The following is a 20,215-nucleotide window of genomic DNA, read 5'->3' as shown; positions in this document are numbered from 1 at the left end:
AATAGAAGCTTTTGAAATGTGGTGCTACAGAAGAATGCTGAAGATTAGATGGGTAGATCACATAACTAATGAGGAGGTATTGAATAGGATTGGGGAGAAGGGAAATTTGTGGCACAACTTGACTAGAAGAAGGGATCGGTTGGTAGGACATATTCTGAGGCATCCAGGTATCACCAATTTAGTATTAGAGGGCAGTGTGGAGGGTAAAAATCATAGAGGGAGACCAAGAGATGAATACACTAAGCAGATTCAGAAGGATGTAGGTTGCAGTAGTTACTGGGAAATGAAGAAGCTTGCACAGGATAGAGTAGCATGGAGAGCTGCATCAAACCAGTCTCAGGACTGAAGACCACAACAACAATAACATGTGTTTAATCTCACACTTGGCATTCTGTCAAAATTTCAAGTCCCTACCATCAGTACTTTTTTTGAAAATGGGTCATGTATTGCAAAAAAAAAAATGTTGTTCACAGATATTGAGGTTTAATCTGTTTTTAGTAGAATTGCCCTGCATAGTCTGTCTTCTTCAATGTCACAAATCTTACCATAGCTTCTCCAGAACCTTAACTCTTTCATAGTTCCCACCATTAATAGTTATTACAGCACCAGACACTTCTTTCAGCCATAAGACCAAGAAATACATTTTTAGGCACACAGCACCACACAACGTTACTGAAGGACTCATTCACATTCTGGATCTTCCCATGTAAACACTTCTTTAGTAGCTCAGGATTTGCTAAATCTCTGTAAATAGATTTGACTGCCTCCGTTACTACCAAAGGAATAGAATGTTTATGTGTAAATTCATGCAGGGTGCCAGAAAATTCAGCTTGCCTATATTTACATCAAGTGTTTGGTGGAGGTGGACTCCAAGCAGGACATGGCTTTTCATCAGTTGATATTCGATGAAAGAAAGTGCTCCACACAGCTCTTTTCATCTTCTCTAAATTAGCACAGTTATCTCTAATGGCCTTCCCATAATATTCCAGTAATTCATCAATTACTTTGTTCGTTAGTCTTCCAGCAAATTTTATTGTCTTGCCATGAGACAGTTTTGTTACCCAGCTTGGTTTTTAGTTTATGCAGATGTGTTCCCATCTTTTTCTTAACATGTCCTACACACTCAAGTTTATCTATAGAAACATCATATGGTTTACTGTTTTGTACTGCAGTGATAGCCGTGCCGTCTCCATTACCTAAGTAATTCACATATCTGACACCTCTTCCCTCTTGCGAACACTGGAAAATGTTAACTGCTCCTTTTACCTCTCCATTCCTGCATTTGTCATCATAATTTTTTATACACTGCTGCTTATGAAGTAATCTGTTCTTCCGGTTCACTGTACAACCTTGGCAGTACTTTCTGAGAACTTCAAAATCCAAAACTTTTCCAGTGTCAATTATTATTGCAAATATAAAACCAGTTTTAGAACTAAACCCACGCTTTTGCCGGGATCCATTCACAGCAGTGCTGATGTCTGTGTCATCCTTATTTTGTTCAACAACTTCTGATGTAGCAGCAACCATTGAATCTTCAGCCATAGTATTTACAAAGTCCCCAATTGCTGCTACATATTTTGTACACGCAGAAGGTGGTTTTGGCAAATTCAACACAGTGCAGAGAACATTACCAGCCCTTGCACCTTTACCAATGCATCTAAGACCATAGAACAGTCTCACATTAGTTTCATACAAGTCATTACCTGAACACTTTGATAAGGTATGAAATGCTTTTTTGTTTTTGCACTTAAATAATTGATCTAGACACGACACCTATTATAGCTCTAATATCCTCATAAAGTTTTTCACCACCACATTATAAAGGCAGCAAGAGAGAGTTTCAGGAAGAACTTGTGCAAGGGTTTGCAGATCAATAATGATGCTGTCCATGATATCATTACTTATACCACTGTCACCCATTTCTAAAGTTACTTTCCTTTTCAATTCACTAGGGGGCGTGGTCACTTCAGAAACATTATTGTCGTTTGCTTCACTGCTAGAACATGTGTTTTCAAGTACTTCAGAAGAAAATGCAGGTCTCACATATCTGTTACCCACAAATTTGCAATTCTTGAAGTTACGTTTACACTTAGTCATTTTATTTACATATAAAAATCAATAGAAGTTAGCTTACTACAAAAATAGCTGATAATTGCACAACTTTCAACAAAAACTAGTATCAGAAACAAAGGCCTGATTTATTTATTTGTAATGCCAACTTCTGAGACATAGCAGTAGGCACAAAACAAAGCAATTCACAGTCTTCTAGACTGTGTAGTTTCCAAGATATGACTGCTCAGTTGTGGCAGTATATGCGTAGCCACGAAATTTGACAGTAGTCACATGTCAACATTCAAAATATTATTTGATGGTCTCACAATTGTCTGATTTCAATGTATTATATACAAAAATGTTCAGGAAAGACCAAAGTACATTAAGCAGTAGAAAACAGAAAGTGTCAAATTTCATGTACATCGCCCCCTTAAGCTTTCTGATAAATGTTTTGTAGCTATCTGTCTAATTCTAGTTCCCCATCACAAGTAAATTGTCATCTCCTTACACTATCTGAATTTTTCATCTGCTCGTCCATTCTTTCATTCTCTTAACCTTTTGGGAAGAAGTATATGTTTAACTGCTATTTTTGTTGTTGTCTTCACTGCGAAGACTGCAGTACTGTGGAACCCAAATTGATGTATAACAAACAAAGGCTGTGTGTGGGCTGGACCTTTTCTACTTCCTGCAGGTTGAGATATATATAAATTTGCTCCTGAACGGGACATAGTTGGCAGTTGCTCACCGTTCAGCATCAGATACCAAGTTGAAAACTTTTTATATTAGATAATTTAATTAAGTAATGGTTTGAATGACATCTCAGACTTATTTTTTATAAATGCCCAGCCACTCTCCACTTCTCAGGTCGAACTGTGTAAGATAAGTGCTGCAAGGACAGCAGCAGGAGACCACTAACCCAGGTGAGACAAGGGGCTGATTGATTGATCAACACAAAAGGCACACATCTGCCCAGCTGCAATATCACTGAAAGCCATGTGAAGTTTTATGATCCAGTTCTCCAAAAACTGGGGCCCACCTGTATTCTCAATTTACTCAGTTCACAGCTGGCATGAAGTTCAAAATATATTAATCTTGTTGGCAACATTGTATGGAAACATGAGACCAATAGTACATACCTTCCACTAGAAACTTCAGTAGAAGTATCTCCACCAACAATATTATAGGGCATTAATTGCTTTCTTTATTGTGTTAGGCTTGTCCTTAACATGAAAGGACATGTGTAGAATAAAACCTGAAATAAAGAAATTGTACCATGTTTACATACCATACACAAATGCAAACATGAGCAGTAAATGATAAATTTTCCAATCAGAAATAAAAATGTAGCCTTGATGTAAATTTTATGCATCACATACATACCATTGTTACAGTGCACAATTACAAGCTTTAAGACAAAAGCACTGATTTTTGAGGTAGGTACACACACAAAATGTTGCTGAAAATTGTAAATTCAGTGTAGACTATATATGGTATTAGGTTTTATTTCTGCACTTGTTTCCTGTGTACTACATAGATTTAATACAGTGAAACCACACATAATTAACATAATTCATTCCAGAATCGTACTCGTAGTGCAAAACAGACAGTAGTTAAGTCAAACAATTTATCTCATATAAATTAATGTAAAATACAATAATGCATTCCATACAGATAAAGTACCAAAAGTTTTATCTTATTCGTGCCATTTATTCAAAGAAAATTATACACAGAGTATTATGTGCTTTATTATTCACAATACACAACAAATTCTCTTTTTTATTAGGAAGCTGTCTACAGTCATTTGTTTTTGCCGACACTTCAACACTTGGTGAAAATGCAACACAGCATTAGTGTCAAACAAATTTGTAGCGCGTAGCCACTACTTCATTGGGGTGACAGTTTTCAATGTATGATGCAATCGATTCCCATGCTTCCAGCAGTTTTCTTATTGCGCCACAAGATTGCTGGTTTGCTGTTAGCACTGCCCCTGCCTCCTCCTCCTGTGAAGAACTCCTCTCAACAACTTCCTGCTGTGAAATACACTGCAACTCCATAGGCTTCTCAGTGGTCATTTCTTGGCTGTGACCTTCCACAAGCTGATTGATGTCACTGTTATCCACTTCTAGTTCCATGCTCTTGGCCAAAGACACAATCGCATCGACTACAGGCTCCACAGGTACTGACTCAAGTGCCTCAGAGCCACATTCGACGATACACTCCGGCCGTAGCTTCTTCCAAGCAGAAGTGAGAATTCTCTTGACAAACCCTTCCAATGCCTTTTTGGTCACTATGATGCAGGCAACAATGCTGAAGTGAAGTGATATTTCCAAAATTCTCTGAGCTTCAGTCACCTCACAGGAAAGCTTGAAGAGTGCTTTAGTGTAGAGCTTCTTAAAGTTGGAAATAATCTGCTGGTCCACAGGCTGGAGTAACAGAGTGGTGCTGGGAGGCTGAAATTGGATCTTGATGAAATTCTTCACGGAGGTGGTCTTGTAGACTTGGAAAATGGCCAGGAGCGTTGTCAATAACAAGCAAGACATGGAGTGGCAGATTTGTCTCAAGCAAATATTTTTTCACCAAAGGACCAAACACTTCATTGATCTAATCACAGAAAGGTCACAAGCCACCCAGACCTTGCTGTTGGACTTCCAGGACACATTTAACCTGCTATTCTGGTCTTTACATTTCTTGAAGGCTCTTAGTTCCCAAATGGTAAAGCAGCGGTTTAATTTTCAAATTTCCTCTTGCATTGGCACCGAATAGCAGTGTGAGATGGTCTTTCATTGGCTTATGACCCAGCAATGTATTCTCCTCTGATGTTATAAAGATATGCTGCAGCATCTTTTTCCAGAATAGACCGCCCGTCATGTCACAATTAAAAACCTGTTGCAGCAGATAGCCCCCACAATTTATAAGCATCTTGAAATTGCTGATGAAGTTCTCTGGTGCCTTTGTGATGGAGCTGGCTACTACTCCGTGCCGCATGACACTGTGGATGCCAGTTCTGCTCTTAAACTTCACAAAACACCCAAGGCTTCCCTCCAACACTTCTTCGAATGCTGATGATTCTAGCGTCCTCTTAATGATTTCAATAAAATCATTCTCACCGCCTAGCAAATGATGATCTTCTTAACAGCATCACCTTGCAGTTGCTTTTCATTTATTCGTATAAGGAACAACCTTCGACATTGTCCAGAATACAAAACCATTGTTTAGATACTCTTGTCACTCCCTTGGAAACATGTATCTCCTTAATCTTCTTGTTGTTCTTGTGGATAGTGCAAATAGTTGATGTAGACTGATTGTATGTGCTTGTTAAATCAGCAACACTCACATCACATTTGCATGTTTTAATGATTTTATGTTTCATTTCTAAGCTCATTTTCTTTCTTTTATGGTCATCTTCTTGGGGCTTTATCGTATTAAAATTTGCACAGGGGAAAAAAAAACACTGTGAACACAAGTTTAGAAAAAGTGTGATCACAAGCTGCACTAAGGTGGTAGCAGAAAGAGCGCTAAACCCAAACTGCAGTACATATTAAAGACATTGTTCATATGCTGACAACAATGAAATGTGTTCCTATTGTTGAACATTTCCTCCGCCTCGCACACAGCTGGTGACATAACAGTAAATCGTCATCACTCATTATGTGAAACATTATTTGTTAAGCAAATTAATTTTTTTTACCATTTGTTTTGCTCGTTACACAAATTGCGCATGGGAAATGCTCATTAAGTGAAATTCCTCTGTACTCACTAAGCTAATAACTAAAGGTTATCCTCTCTGCTTCACATGTTTCACTTCAGTTATTGATGTTTCTTAAGATTCTGTTGGCATAAATGTAGAAACATTAAGTATCAGTAGGTAATATTGGGATGTCCCTACCTGCACTCCTATTATGCCTGGCAGAACTTCCTTACTCGAATCACTGTTACACTTGTAAAAGTGTAGTAAAATGAAAGTGAGCTATTGGTCAGGAACAGAGAGATCAAAATGGTGTGTATGGAATGGTGAGATATGAAGCAAAATAGGGAAAATTGCAAATGGAAAAGTAAGAAAAATAAAATGACCATGAGAGCTGAATGGAAACTCTGTGCAGGGGATTAGAAGTGGGTTGGAATAGAAGGGAATGAAAACTACCCAAAGATTTAGAAGCAGAGCAGGGAGTGAAATAAAGGACACGATAAGGAGAATGAGACAGAAGTAAAATGTGGTAACCATGGAGATAAGTTATTTGACTCAGGGACTGACATACTGTAAACATCAGAAAATGTAAGAGTATCTACAGACATTTTACGTTGTATTTTAATATAACATGAGAAATATGGGCAAAAAGGTATATTAATACATTGTTATTTGAAATCCACAATTTATTGTGGAAAGCAGAGTAATACAGTACCAGCCACAGGTTACTGAAGTCTGTTCATTAGAGAATGTGGAAACAATATGAAAGACTGCAACAGAGCTATGAAGAGTCAAAATAATGGTCATTAGATTTACCAGTGCGTTACCCTAAGCATTGTTGGATACAGCAGCTATGCACCGCATCACAACCCCAACATTAGTTAGTAAATCCATCTCACTTTTTTCATCATAAATTCCTGTTAGGTACTCAAATTACTGGTAGATATCCTTGGAAGTCTGATTTAACTTGGCATTAGTAAACCTTAAATTCACAGTACAGTCAGCATTAGCCTGTCTTAACAGCATGGTGTTCCCATGGGACATTTTGTCTACCAACCTTCCAGGTTTCTGTAGTGGAAAGTTTACTTGGCTTGGCAAGCTCATGGCAAAATCTCAGGAATAATTGGTTCATGGTTTCTTCCACCACACAGTAGCACTGAGCTACAGTGTTGGGAAAAGTAGATGACTAATTTATAGCTGTTCTGGGGGGATGAACCAAATCCTAAGCCAAGTGAAATTTTTTCCTCTTTATAGTTTAAGAGAATCACTGCTTGGTACTTGGTGACGTAACAAGAATAATAGTCGCATTCATGTTTTGGGATGGTTCTATAAAACTTTTGAGGGAACTGAAAAAGTCTTTATAAATGTTTGTACAAGTTGTTACGTGTTTTGTACTTGAAGACAGTGTTGTATTGGTGAGGCACTTAAGTAAAGTTCTCTTTCATAAATCTTACAAAAAAGTTACGATAATCAGGACCAGTTTGAGAACTTTTTCCACACAGGAAACTTATCGTTCTCCCCCGTTTCCCTCGAATACTTTAACCCATGACAGTTTTCTCTACTTGTTATGGTACAAACTGTATACAAATCTTGCACTTAAATGACACTCTCAGCTTGTCACCTCAAGTGACGGTTTTTGCCTTAAACTGGATGATGATGATGATGATCATGATGATGATCATGATGATGATCATGATGATGATGATGATACCAGGAGAAACACACATGCAGCTGACTGACGGGTGGCACGTAGACCTAGGTAGCAGATAAGAATATGGCACTAGCTTTTAAGCTTTTGTTCTTTTTATAATGTAACCTTCTGCATGTGTACATGTAGGTCTGCATACTTGGTTTAGAAAAAGAGCAACAGCTAGTGTCACTCTGTTTATGTGCCACCCCTCTATCATGTGCTGTTGAAAAATTCCCGTTTTTCATCTTTGTTTGTTTATACAATGGCTCAGTGGCAAAGTGCCAGCATATGGCTTCAAAGACCTTGAGTTTGATTCCCAGTCAGTCCCAGGACTTTTATTTGTCAGTTCTTCCACCTCTGGCAATGCTTGTTAAAGTGAAAAATGCTGAGTTGCACCATGATTTGAAATGCAAGTTAAACTGTAGGTCTCCTTATAACTGGGTGGATAGGTCAGTTAAAAAAGGTTGAAGGAAGCAGCAGTATACTGCATATAATAGGGACATGCATAGTAAAACATTATTGTGTTTTAACCAACTTTTGGATTGACGATAGATTTTCCTTTGTTGTAGTGAATTTATTCACCTAGAGAGCAGTTATTTAATATTTTGTTTTACATTGTCTTAAACTCGTATAAGTATTAAAAAATATGATTTTTCTTCAACTTTCAGATCTTCAATAGAAGAAGGGAAGGGTATATTCTACAACATCAGAAATTTTGTTAGATTTCAGCTGAGTACAAGTATAGCAGCTCTTTCACTTATAGCACTTTCAACTTTGATGGGAATACCAAATCCTTTAAATGCAATGCAGATTCTGTGGATTAATATTATTATGGATGGTCCACCAGCTCAGAGGTTAGTTGCTTATCTAGCAATTTTCCACCAAAAACTAGTTAACTCTTTTTTATAGCTAATATAAGGCATAGAGATATTATTAATTTAATGAGCTGCTGTTTATTACATTCTTTCCTTCAGTGGTGGCTACTAATGAACTGTTTTTCTCCTAGTCTTGGCGTTGAACCAGTAGACAAGGATGTCACCAAACAAAAACCTAGAAATGTTAAGGAGCCAATGATCACCAAATCACTTATACTGAATGTGCTGTTGTCAGCTCTTATAATTATAGCTGGAACCTTATGGGTTTTCAAGAGAGAGGTACTGTGAAAATGTTCCTAGTAATTTTTGGTTCTCTGGTGATAAAAGTTTGTCTTGGGCTGCAAGAGTTTGTCTTGTGCTGCACTATTTCCCTCTGGACTAACACATTTTCTACTTTTACAGATGAGTGATAATGTTATAACACCAAGGGACACAACAATGACATTCACATGTTTTGTATTCTTCGACATGTTCAATGCCCTTAGCTGCCGGTCACAGGTCTGTATTTCATTTTATAAATTTAGTTTAATAGGAAAAAAGATTTAATTTTATTGTTCAGTCTTAAGATTCATATATTTTTAAATAAAAATCTCTCTCTCTCTCTCTCTCTCTCTCTCCCTCTCCCCTTAAGAGTCACTATTGTTTCAGTGTAAAAGTCTTTAGTTTTGTTTTTTTAGTCCTCTGTTAGTGCTGCAGAACTATTTCAAAGATCAGAAAACTTTTTTCTTTGCTAGTTTCTTTTGAAGTCTGATGTAATAAACTAATTGTCTATACTTCATATTTTCTTACTCAATTTAATAATTGAAAAGCATAAATGAAATAGTTTACATTATTAATATGATGACAAAGTCCTTGGTGGAGTATAAATAATTTAAGCACTCAAGGTTATTGGTAACAAATAGTTAAGGCCCTAAATTGTTGGAGGCACATAAATAACACTTAGAACTTTCCTATCTTTGAGACAAATCGTTCTTTGGAGTTACAGAGTACCCAAACATACAAAAAGGTGTTTCTGTACAGCTGCATTGTCCTAGCTGAAGACATTGACCTTGTTCTACAGTCAAGCTGTTTCATTTCCTGTCTTTAATACTTCTTGTCCTCTGTTGAAATGAATCAGTGACAAAAGTGACTAAAAATGCTTGTTGGTTGCTAAAAATATCTCGTAGCTGTTTTTGATTTCTTTATTTTCACATTAGAAACATGTTTTCGGCCCAGCCCATGGTCTGCTGATGTGCCAGCAATAAAAATTTGGCCACCTGGCATTGTGCTAGTCCAAGGTGCCATACATTGGCCACAGTGTGCGTTAACTGCAGCTCTGGCTCTGGTACAGTTGGTTTCTGTCCTTGCAAGTGGAAAGTTATTGCACCTGATATACCAAATGCATTTCTTGATGTGCAGCATTTACAACAGCCTCTTAAGCTTATGTAATTGCATATGGTATGCACATTTTTGCCTATTTTGACATCTTCGATTTTTAAAAATTATTTTTGTATGTATGTGAGCCTTGCAATTGTGTGTTTGCATTATTGCGATGTTTATTATTTGTATTATATATTTTTATTTTATGTATTATTTGTATTTATTGTATGTTATATTATTATATGTATTATTTTTAATTGGATAGATAAAAAAATCTACTCACCAAGTGGTGGCAGAACACACACATAAAATAGGTTTGTAATTAGGAAAGCTTTTGGAGCCTGTGGCTCCTTCTTCAAGCTGAAGGATTGAAGGGAAGGGAAGAGGGGTGAAGGAAAAGGACTGGAGAGGTCTAGGAAAAGGGGTAGAACTCGGGAAAGTCACCAAGAACTGCAGGTCAGGGGAGACTTACTGCATGGGATGAGAACAGGCTGATTGTTGGGGATTGCATCAGATGTGATTTGAAAACATGAGCTTAAAGGTGGAAGACAGGGTAATATGCAAGACAGAGATCATGCTTAAACATCACACTTGAGTTCGTAAGAGTGAAAAGCTAAGTGCATTGTATGTAACAGAGGTGGGACGGGGACAGTGAAAAATAGATGCTAAGACAGTGACAGGTGTTGGAAACTAAAACAGAGTGAAGAATAGTTACTGTGAAGAAATGCTGAGGTGGAAGAAATTAATGTTAATTGTAATCCCAAATTTTAAGTGCTGACAGGTCACCAGATGATGGGCTGGGTCCAAAACATGTTGTGAATGTGGAAATTTAAGAAAAAAAGAAAAAGAAACCTGCAAAAAAGCTACAAGAATTCTTTTTCAGCTACAAACAAGCATTTTTAGAGTCACTTATACTATACTATATAATGTCATGGTTCCCCATCTCTACCAGAACTTTCAGTGTGAAATAAATGAATAAGTGACTTTATTTGGAATAAAATAAAATTATTTGTTTCCCTTTGAAACTATTAGTCAGACAAAATGATCAAATATCTTAAGGAAAGCAGATACCTACTTCAGAAAAAGTCTTTCACTGCTAGAGTCCTCAACAACTTACCAATCATGTAACTTCACAATATCCTATGTTTAACGAAAAATGATAGTGTGCATTTTCTCATATCATTGAAGTAAAGAATGACTGTAAACAACTTTTGAGTTACATATTTGGAAAACATTTCTTAGACATGTTGGCACCATTCAGCTAAAAAACATGGTGTCCCTGTCTGGATTTATGTGAAAATTAAATAATGTGAGTTTTGCATCGTGCTCCTCTTATATAGGGGCCATGGACAGGAGGGTCAAGCAGCAGTCATGACACTGACATTTGTAGGTATAGAGAAGACAGTACATGATGTGTAATGAAATTTTTTAGTGACCTAACAACACATATATATTACAGTATCTAAAGCAACCAAGCGTAATCACAACAATCAAAGTTAATGGTACATCATACCAGCTTCACATGATGCTATACAAACCATGTATACTGTTTCATACCTCATCTCAGTACTGTATATCACCAAGTCACTTATTCTAATGCAGCACATTGACTAAATGATTTTCCATAAGAAAATGTACACTTATCCCTAGGTTAATGTAAAAATTTGGAAGTGCAAGCACACAAGGAAATAATCATTGGTTTCTGTTTGATGCAAGTATTTTTATAGTGTTATTTTGTTGATGTGTGATCTTTTCTTTCTTTTACAGACTAAATCAGTGTTCACAGTTGGTCTCCTGAGTAATAAAATGTTTCTGCTTGCTGTGACACTTTCTGTTTTGGGTCAAATGCTTGTTGTCTATTTCCCACCCCTTCAGAAGGTGTTCCAAACTGAAGCTCTTACACTTACAGGTAATAGTAATCATTATCCGTAAGTTTTTTTACAATTTTAAATCAGAAGTCTAAAACTGAAAGCCATAGGTCACTTTAAAGATATTAGCTGAAATTCCAAGTGTAATTTCATTCACCTTGTGGAACTGTGTGACTTATGTAGACAAGGTTTCTGTTCCTGGTGTACGAATTTTTCCCTTCTAGTTAAACTTCATAAACCGAAGAGTCACAGTTTAGCCAGAAGGAAAACTGAAACAAAACAATACATGTATAGGCACTTAAGAGTCAAAGAACATATCAGAATTGTATTTCTCTTATAGCCAGATGGATTCCCAATTCCACTGTCATACTATAATTACTGACACCTGATTAATCATCATTTGTCAAGGTATGGGATACACAACTGTGTGGGTACCTTTGAAGCAGTAGGTGAGTGTGTATACAGTATGTTTGTTTCTTTATGTCCAGCCAAACCGAAGATTCTTTATTCTTTTTTTTTTTTTTTTCCACAATCTTTGAAAGTGGCATTGTCACATTTACTATGTTCTGTGTAGAGGGAAAAATGATATTTCAGTTTTGGTCTTATGTGCATGCTTATTCTTTGCCTTCTAGAGCACACGCAACGCCCCCCCCCCCCCCCCCCCTCCGCTCCCCACCACACACACACACACACACACACACACACACACACACACACACACACACACACACACACACACGTTGTTACTCTCTCTTAGCACAGGAAGATGATAACTGGGTTAGCAGGTTTTAAATATTACATAGAAAATTAGAATTGTCAGCCCAGCTGGACACAAAAATACATGCTATTATTCACTCTGTGAAAAAACAGTAATCACAGATTGCCATAAAATACAAATGATTGGTATTTATAGGTGGATACAGAATAAGACATTGAGAAAACATTTCTGTTTCCCATTTTTAATTGTATTTATACAAAGATAGTCACTGTTCTTGAAAGAAGAGATACCGTTGATGACTTTGCAGCTTCTCTAGAATAAATGATAATTAATTGAAAGCCTCAGCTGCCGACAGGTGTTGTTGATATACCTCGATGGGGACAGCCAAAAATGTGTGCCCCGACTGGGACTCGAATCCAGGATCTCCCCCATTCAAGGCAGACGCTCTGAATCCAGGATCTCCCCCATTCAAGGCAGACGCTCCATCCATCTGAGCCACCGAGGATGCAGATGAATATCGTGAATGCAGGGACTTATCCCTTGCACGCTTCCCATGAGACCCACATTCCCGACTGTCCACGTTCCTGGCCCGACTGTCCACAATCTACATACAGGGCACACATTTACGGCTGTCCCCATTGAGGTATGTCAACTACACCTGTCTGCAGCTGAGGGTTTCAATTAATTATCATTTACTTGTATTGTTGACTTCTTAGAAAGTGGGCACAGGGGAAGAGTGTGATAAGACATAAGCAAACAATTTTGTGAATTTCTTTGTTTCTCCATCAAAATGACGCTATTATGCAATAGGATTTCTTTTCACTTGTTCATCAAATTAAACAATACCTTTAAAAACTACAGATGAAATCTGTATAATGAAGTCTTTAAAATATTCTGCTTTCTGTTGTATACATACCTGTAACATTTATAATGAAAATGGAGTTGGAGAGCTTGGACGTAAACAGACGTTTCTAGCCCCTTATCCTCATTTCCTTTTGTTCTAGTTTTATGTTAAGAGTGGTGTTTTACAGTTCATAAATGTAGAAATAAGAGTGCGTCTGAATAAATGGAGAAGGCAGTTCTTTTGAAATGACACTTTTCTGTAGAAATGGCATGCACACGCAGACTAGGTTACTGAATTAAGAATTTGTTAACCTGCATAGTTTAAGAAAGTCTTTTGATTTTTATGAGAGTAACTTTAATTTACTTGACTGTTTAGATAAGGACTTGATGATTTTTTTCTGTGAAAAGAAGGAATTTGTTCTTAGCAGTTGGAAGTTTGCGCAAGGACAACTTTATCATTGCTACTTTTGCATTTCTTTATTTTCATTTCTCATTTCTGTGTCATGTACATGCATCATCTGAGAGGACTGACACAGATAGTGTTTTGGCCATATCTTTATAATGTTGGTTAAATATGTTTAGCGATTGATTTTGAGGAATGTTTCTTGATTATTTATCTGCTGCCTCCCTTATCATATCATGTACAGCAGAGCTGTGTTCTGAGTGCAGGACCTAATGTTGCTTTCATTTTTGTCCAGATATTTTGTTCCTCGTCAGTCTGACGTCAACGGTGTTTGTTGTTTCTGAGCTGAAGAAGTTTATGGAGAGGCATCTGGAGAAGCGTCAGAAGTCTTTCAAATCTGAACTTGACTTCGTATGACAGTTAAGGAAAACCAGAAGCAAGGCCCGAGTCGACTAAAATATACAGTCACAGAACTGGTACTGTCAGTATACAGCCCAGTCTCTGTCTTGAGGTGGTCTCTTCTGGTACAAAAATCAAAATGAGAAAGACTTTATTGGTGAACCATTCAGAAAATCCATAATAGTGACTAGAATTTTGTGGCATTTGTTGGTGACTAAGGGAAACTTCAATTATTTGTATATTTATTTTTCATTCATCATTTTGCATTATTTATATTTTTATAAGCACTAGTTAACATTCATGCTGTCATAGAAGTTATTGAAGTTTCCTGTGGTAATGCTTTTGATAAGTACCATTGATGCATATTCTACATAGTTGAAGGATGTATAAATTATTTACATTTTTTGAGAGTAATGTGCTTTTGCATTGAATTTTTCGTATTAATTTGTACTTTATTTATTAGATACAAGCAACTGAAAAAATAACACTGCAGGTGGAGCTGTGATGGAGGAAAGCAAGAATTGACAGTTACTTATTTGAAACAAAAGCAAAGTGAACTGTTACATCATTGAACAATGGTGTCTCTCTTGCCCATTTTTATTGTGATATACAGGGGACACTATACAGTGGTTGTGTGTGTTTCCTTCCTTTGAGTATTTTTTCTAACTTTGTAAATCTTTAATGAACATTATAATCTTATAGATGGTAGATGATCCTGAAAAGTGATTGGTGCTTTCTGTAAATATTTGCAGATGATAAACTAAGAGAGAATGTAGCTGTGAATGAAGTTTTAAGAAGCTAGCTGTGCAAGGCATCTGTCACCAGCTTAAAAATTGCTTAATGCCACTATAATGATTTTTGTAAAAGGATGTTTCTATAAAGGGCCAAGCCCTAAATAGATGCAGCCTTATATAGCGTGACCAGGTCCTTATTGAGGAGAGCTGGGAGAACAGTGTGATACCTGTATGTCAGTTTTCTTCTTTACCATGATTAAAAATTTCAACATTAGTATTTTAATATCATTCCCTATAACATTGTCTTCTTAATTTCTGTTTTCAGCTGTGATAAAATGATTTAATCTTAAGAAGATACATCTTTGCAACTCTAGGTATTTGTGTCTATTGATTTTATATCATATCAACCTAGAGTTGAATTCATTGTAATGTGTATTAATAATTGCACTTTCCATATTATTGGCCTGTGGAGTTCTGGTTTTGCATTGTAAATGAAGATAATCATAACATTTTATTCAGTCTCAGTTTCAAAAATACATTTGCACAAGAATGAATACTGGCTAGCAAATTCCAAAATTGTAGCCGAAGATTTCTGTCCAGCATAATGTGCAGAAGAAAATGGTTAGTGAGCTCCTGTTATAATATGTCTTTCTTGCAGGATAATAGCCAAGTGTTTTAATCATGATGACATTCACTGGTAGTTATCTTACATAGATCAGAGTTGCAGAACTGTAGTTTCTAGTGCATTTCTTATAAAACACACTGATGTGAAATTTCATGTAGTGGAAGAATTCAAAAGATTCCTGTATTGCAGTTTGTACTGTAAGACATTCTATAAAACTATCCTGTGGTTATAGAAGTATGTCACCTTAATGTGTGGCCAAGGCACTACTAATAGAAAAGTAACTGATTTCCACTAGTTAAATAATAGTAAACTGCATCTATGCTTTAGAACTTTACTAGATTACACAAATGTGATAATTGAATATATTATGTTGAAAACTATTGACATTATTTAGAATCATTTAATGTTGTCAATATATGTGTGGGGTGACAACTGTGTGTGATATAGTAAGATAGTTTTTGTTGACATTCATTGTTCCATGTGTTGTGTGTAGGCATAAGTACAGAGCGCCTTCTCAGTATTTCTATTCTTCTAATTGATCTTTGCACTGTTATCTGATGTTACATCTTTAATAAACTGTTGTTCTGAGAAGTAGGTTATACAATAATGATTCTTTTATAAGTACAATATATTTGACACTGGGGATTGTTTTCTTGATTTTCTTAAAATGCATTTATGAACTGTGGAACAAATCCAGAAATTTAGTTATAATATTGTAATTTCTTGTCACAAAGTGAAGGCTATGACAGTGTTAATATTTTAGTTGGTCATGAGTACTTAACTAGGTTTTTTGATAAAACAAGAATTACTTGTACATGAGACAGATTATTGATTCTTAAATTTAATATTTTAGATTATTTCATATTTACAGAAGATTGGAAATAAATACATTTCTTTTATGTAGAATTTGTTGTCCCGGATGATAAGAAAAACAGTAAATAGGTAGAAAAATTGAAGAATCTGTTGCCAAGTATTAGTTGACATGTTCCATTTTACTTTGTGTGAGATGTCTGTGAAGAAATTTTGTGTCTTTTTCAGTACTGTTCAGACAAAGAATTGTGTACCTTTTAATAACTGACCAGATTATTGAATAGCCAGTTGTAATCGTACAAGTGTACTTACTAGAAATAAATGTATAGCATATTTTTTCAAAAGTACTATAATTTACAGAGTGCATGATGTGGTTCTGACCATAATGTGTTGTATAGAAGTATTATTCAAATTACTGCATTTGTAAATGCCAAAGTTCTCTTTTCTTGAAATACTGAAGTATGTTATTTAAGAAAATTTAATACTTTTCCATTTGGACTTGAATTAAAAAGCAGTCTGTTGCACCAGATATTGTAGATTTTGAGGAAAGTTTCCATAGCTAATTTAAGAGTAGTAGCACTTGTTTGATGAATTATCAGTTTTCTGTAGCCTTTTTCTTATTTGAATTGTAGAAGCTTAGTCTGTATCTGTTTCTTTTTATATGCGATGTTTTCATGAACAGTGTTTGTTTGATAAATATGCAGCAAATTTTCTGTAATTTTCTTTTTCAAGCCTGCTATTGGCCTGAAACATTGTACTGTTCATTTGAGCTGTTGAAGTTTCTCATGGAAAGTGGCTCATGATACACCAGGTCTGTCTGTTGTTGTGGTCTTCAGTCCGAAGACTGGTTTGATGCTGCTCTCCATACTCATCTGTCCTGTGCAAGCTTCTGCTGCAACATACATCCATTTGAATTCCCTTACTGTATTCGAGAGTTGGTCTCCCTCTACAAATTTTTACCATCCCAGACCTCCTTTCATTACCAATTTGACAGTTCTTTCATTCCTCAGGATGTGCCCTATCAAATTATCCCTTCTTTTAGTCGAGTAGTAACATAAATTTCTTTTTTCCCCCATTCACTCCAGTACCTTCTTATTTGGTATTTGACCTACCCACCTGATCTTCAGCATTTTTCTGCATCACCACATTTTGAAAACTTCTATCTTCTTCTTGTATTCATTGCCTATCGTCCACATTTCACTTCCATACAAGGCTACAGTCCTGGCTAATACCTTCAGAAAAGACTTTGTAACACTTGAATTTATATTAGATGTTTACAGATTCCTCTTTTTCGGAAATACTTTCCTTGGTCAGTCAATATAAAACATAAAAGCCACAAAAGCTGAGTTTTTCCATTTTTCCTCCTTTTTCAATTGTCAGGTGTGTCAACTTATCATTAATTTTGATGTTATATTTACATCTTCATTTCTGTGCAACATGCTGTAGAGGAAGTAAATCACTGCAACAATCTGGAAGTGGTACATACAATGGTCGGGTCACAAAAGACTCTGACGTTACTGGTGTACTTCATGAAAAAGATGTAACTAAATTCTAAACATTTCAAACCCAGTTTTATTACTGTGCCTCTGTAGCTTCTGAAAAAGGAACCTGTAGTTCTTATTTTGAAGCTTGAAATTCAGTATTTTTGCAAAGCGGGCTTTATTTTTACTTGAATTCACTTGCCTTGAATTTTTGTTCTTTGAATTACATTTCTACTTTTGTAGCTGCTAATGCTTATGAATTTGTTCTATGTATTTATTATAAAATCCTACGAATTGCTCTAAAATATTGTAGAGAATCCTGATATTTCTAAAGTTAATTTTAGCTCCACAGAACGGGCACTTCAGCTCCTTTTGTTAGGAAACCATATGAAACCTATAATTTCAGTAACTATTTGCTTGAATTAACACTGCTTGCTTTTTTTGGCAACAATGGAAAGGGAAATGAGCGTTTGGCTTAATTGGCCGGGAGGCCCCTTGCGGGGCAGGTCCGGCCACCTTGGTGCAGGTCTTATTGATGATCATTTGACTGTTTATGATGGATACTGTTGTGGAAAAATTACATTTCTTCATTGGAGTATGCTTAGCAGTTTTAATTGTAAACACAAACTGCTTGAGCTGGAAATGTTATCAGATTGTGCGTACAAAATTGTAGAAAGTTTGGGTACATAGTAATATATTGACTTCTTTTTAGTAAAAATTAAATTTATATGACTACTTCATTATTTCAAGTAAAAGAAAGAGGCTAATGAATTTGTCTGTTATGTTTATTTTTTAAATAAAATTTGTGTTACCGGCCAACAAAGAGTGAAATGGCGTTGTAAACTCTGACCCATTATCTATTTTCAGCAAAGAAGAGTGTTGTTGAAGATATTTTACTTTATTGTACGGTTAGGATATCTTCTAACTGAAAATCATGAAGTCAATTTTTTTTGTTTCTTTTGTTGCTAAATAAGCATTTTTGTGACTATAACTTTTAGTTTTACACAAGAACACAAATTTGATGGTAATATTCTGATCTGCAATTAGTCAGTGCATTTCAGGAGTAAAGCCTTTCCTACCCGCACCCTCCTCCCCTCCTCTCCCCTCCCCTCCCCTCCCCAAAGAAACAGAACTTGAGAATACTGTGACAGCCTTCTATATATTTCTGTATAGAAATAAGTAGTTCTAATTTGGTTCACATGTAGTTTGTTGACAGTACACAGTTATCAACACTTTTAATTAATATTTCTTTTTAAAATCTTCTTTAGTTTATTGTTCCTGTTTTTAAAAAAAAGTCAAGGTTTCTTATAAAAGTATATTTACAAAATCTGTATAATAGTAGAAAGTCCTTGGTGGAATGCAAACAGTGGCATAAGGAGAGAGCAGTATAATTGTGGGGAGGGTGGGAGTGAAAACATTATATTCCCCTGATTCTGTATCACCTAATAAGCTTACTACTCAACATGGAGAGAATGTAGCTCTGGGTGTGCTACTGTTAAAGCCCCCCACTTGTCTTTCAGCTGTTTATCGTATTCCCCATATTTTGGTAATTGTCTTCTTTGCCTTTCACATTTATTTCCATAGTATTTATTAGTCAGTTTGAAAATAAATTAGGTTTTCTTGGTTATGGTGCACGAATAATAGGCTACTTCATAAGGAAAAAGTATCTGTTTTGATTAGTTAACACAATAACCAGTTCTGATCAAAATAGTAAAGCTAATTTGAAACAATGAATGAATTTATTAGTTCTGTTCCTGCAAATCATATTAATACAGTGAAATTCCCAGTTGTTCTCTGGTGTGGTTGAGAGTTTAATCTTGAAGCCACTAGCCAACAGTGTGTGTTTCAGCATGATTGTGTAGTACATGAATGTGTAAATGGAAATGTTGGTGCATGATCAAATATGTGTATGTATTTGTTGTCAAGAATAGTTTCATTGATAATGTTCTATTTTTATCCTTGGTGCTGAGTTAGTGTGTTTTGATTGACTGTTGCTAGGTGTATATAATGATATTATTTTAGGTAAAGGAAGCAAGACATTAGTTTTTATAATGAGGAAACACAAGCAGTGACAGTATTTGATTTGTAGTACTTGTTACCTCATGAAAACATTCTTACATAGTGGTCTCATAGGGTGTAATTAATAATGTTTAAGAAAATGTTGTTTTGTTTACAAACCATTAATGTTAAAGAATTTGTTATACATTTATTTTTTTATGTTTGTCAGTGGTTTGGTAGTTTTTATTTTTAGCCATATTAATGTTTCAATAATTTTTAAAAATTTGCTGTCTGTGCAGCTTTCTTTTGCTTTTTAAAATCACAGTATATCTGCAGTGTTATTTTAATTTTGTTCTTATTTCAAGTTCACCAAAAGCATTTTTTTCTCATTTTGAATTTTAATTTTGTATAAGTTCAGTGTACCAGAAAATATACTGCTACCTCTTTGTTACTTTTGTTTTTATTTATATCTGTTCATGCATCCACTGTCCACCCAAATTAAGCCTCAGTTGGCTACATGTGTGACATGATATGTATTAATTATCATAACCGCTTTCTTGAAGAAATTTCTTATTCAGTGAAACTGTTTGAAAGTCGAAAACTCTTTGAGTTACACAGACAATATTCTGATACATTCTATTGTACATTTTTGCTGACACTGACATACATAAAGGA

At 35.7% G+C, this 20,215-nt stretch overlaps 1 protein-coding gene across 4 annotated transcripts in view; it reads left to right on the top strand.

Moving 5' to 3' along the window:
- The window catches only part of LOC126354725 (calcium-transporting ATPase type 2C member 1), an 86,295-nt gene extending 66,304 nt beyond the window's left edge, over positions 1-19,991 (top strand). For all 4 annotated transcript variants that reach the window (XM_050004581.1, XM_050004579.1, XM_050004580.1 and 1 more), the window contains exons 17-21: positions 8,096-8,281; positions 8,434-8,581; positions 8,705-8,800; positions 11,429-11,570; positions 13,789-19,991. In XM_050004581.1, coding sequence (XP_049860538.1) covers positions 8,096-8,281; positions 8,434-8,581; positions 8,705-8,800; positions 11,429-11,570; positions 13,789-13,910 — 694 coding nt within the window. In that variant the 3' untranslated portion in view covers positions 13,911-19,991. The remainder of the gene's footprint in view (positions 1-8,095; positions 8,282-8,433; positions 8,582-8,704; positions 8,801-11,428; positions 11,571-13,788) is intronic.
- The last annotated feature ends 224 nt before the right edge of the window (positions 19,992-20,215 follow it).

The sequence above is a fragment of the Schistocerca gregaria genome, chromosome 3, assembly GCF_023897955.1.
Source record: "Schistocerca gregaria isolate iqSchGreg1 chromosome 3, iqSchGreg1.2, whole genome shotgun sequence".
Lineage (NCBI taxonomy): Eukaryota > Metazoa > Arthropoda > Insecta > Orthoptera > Acrididae > Schistocerca > Schistocerca gregaria.
This window is presented reverse-complemented; position numbering and strand designations above follow the sequence as displayed.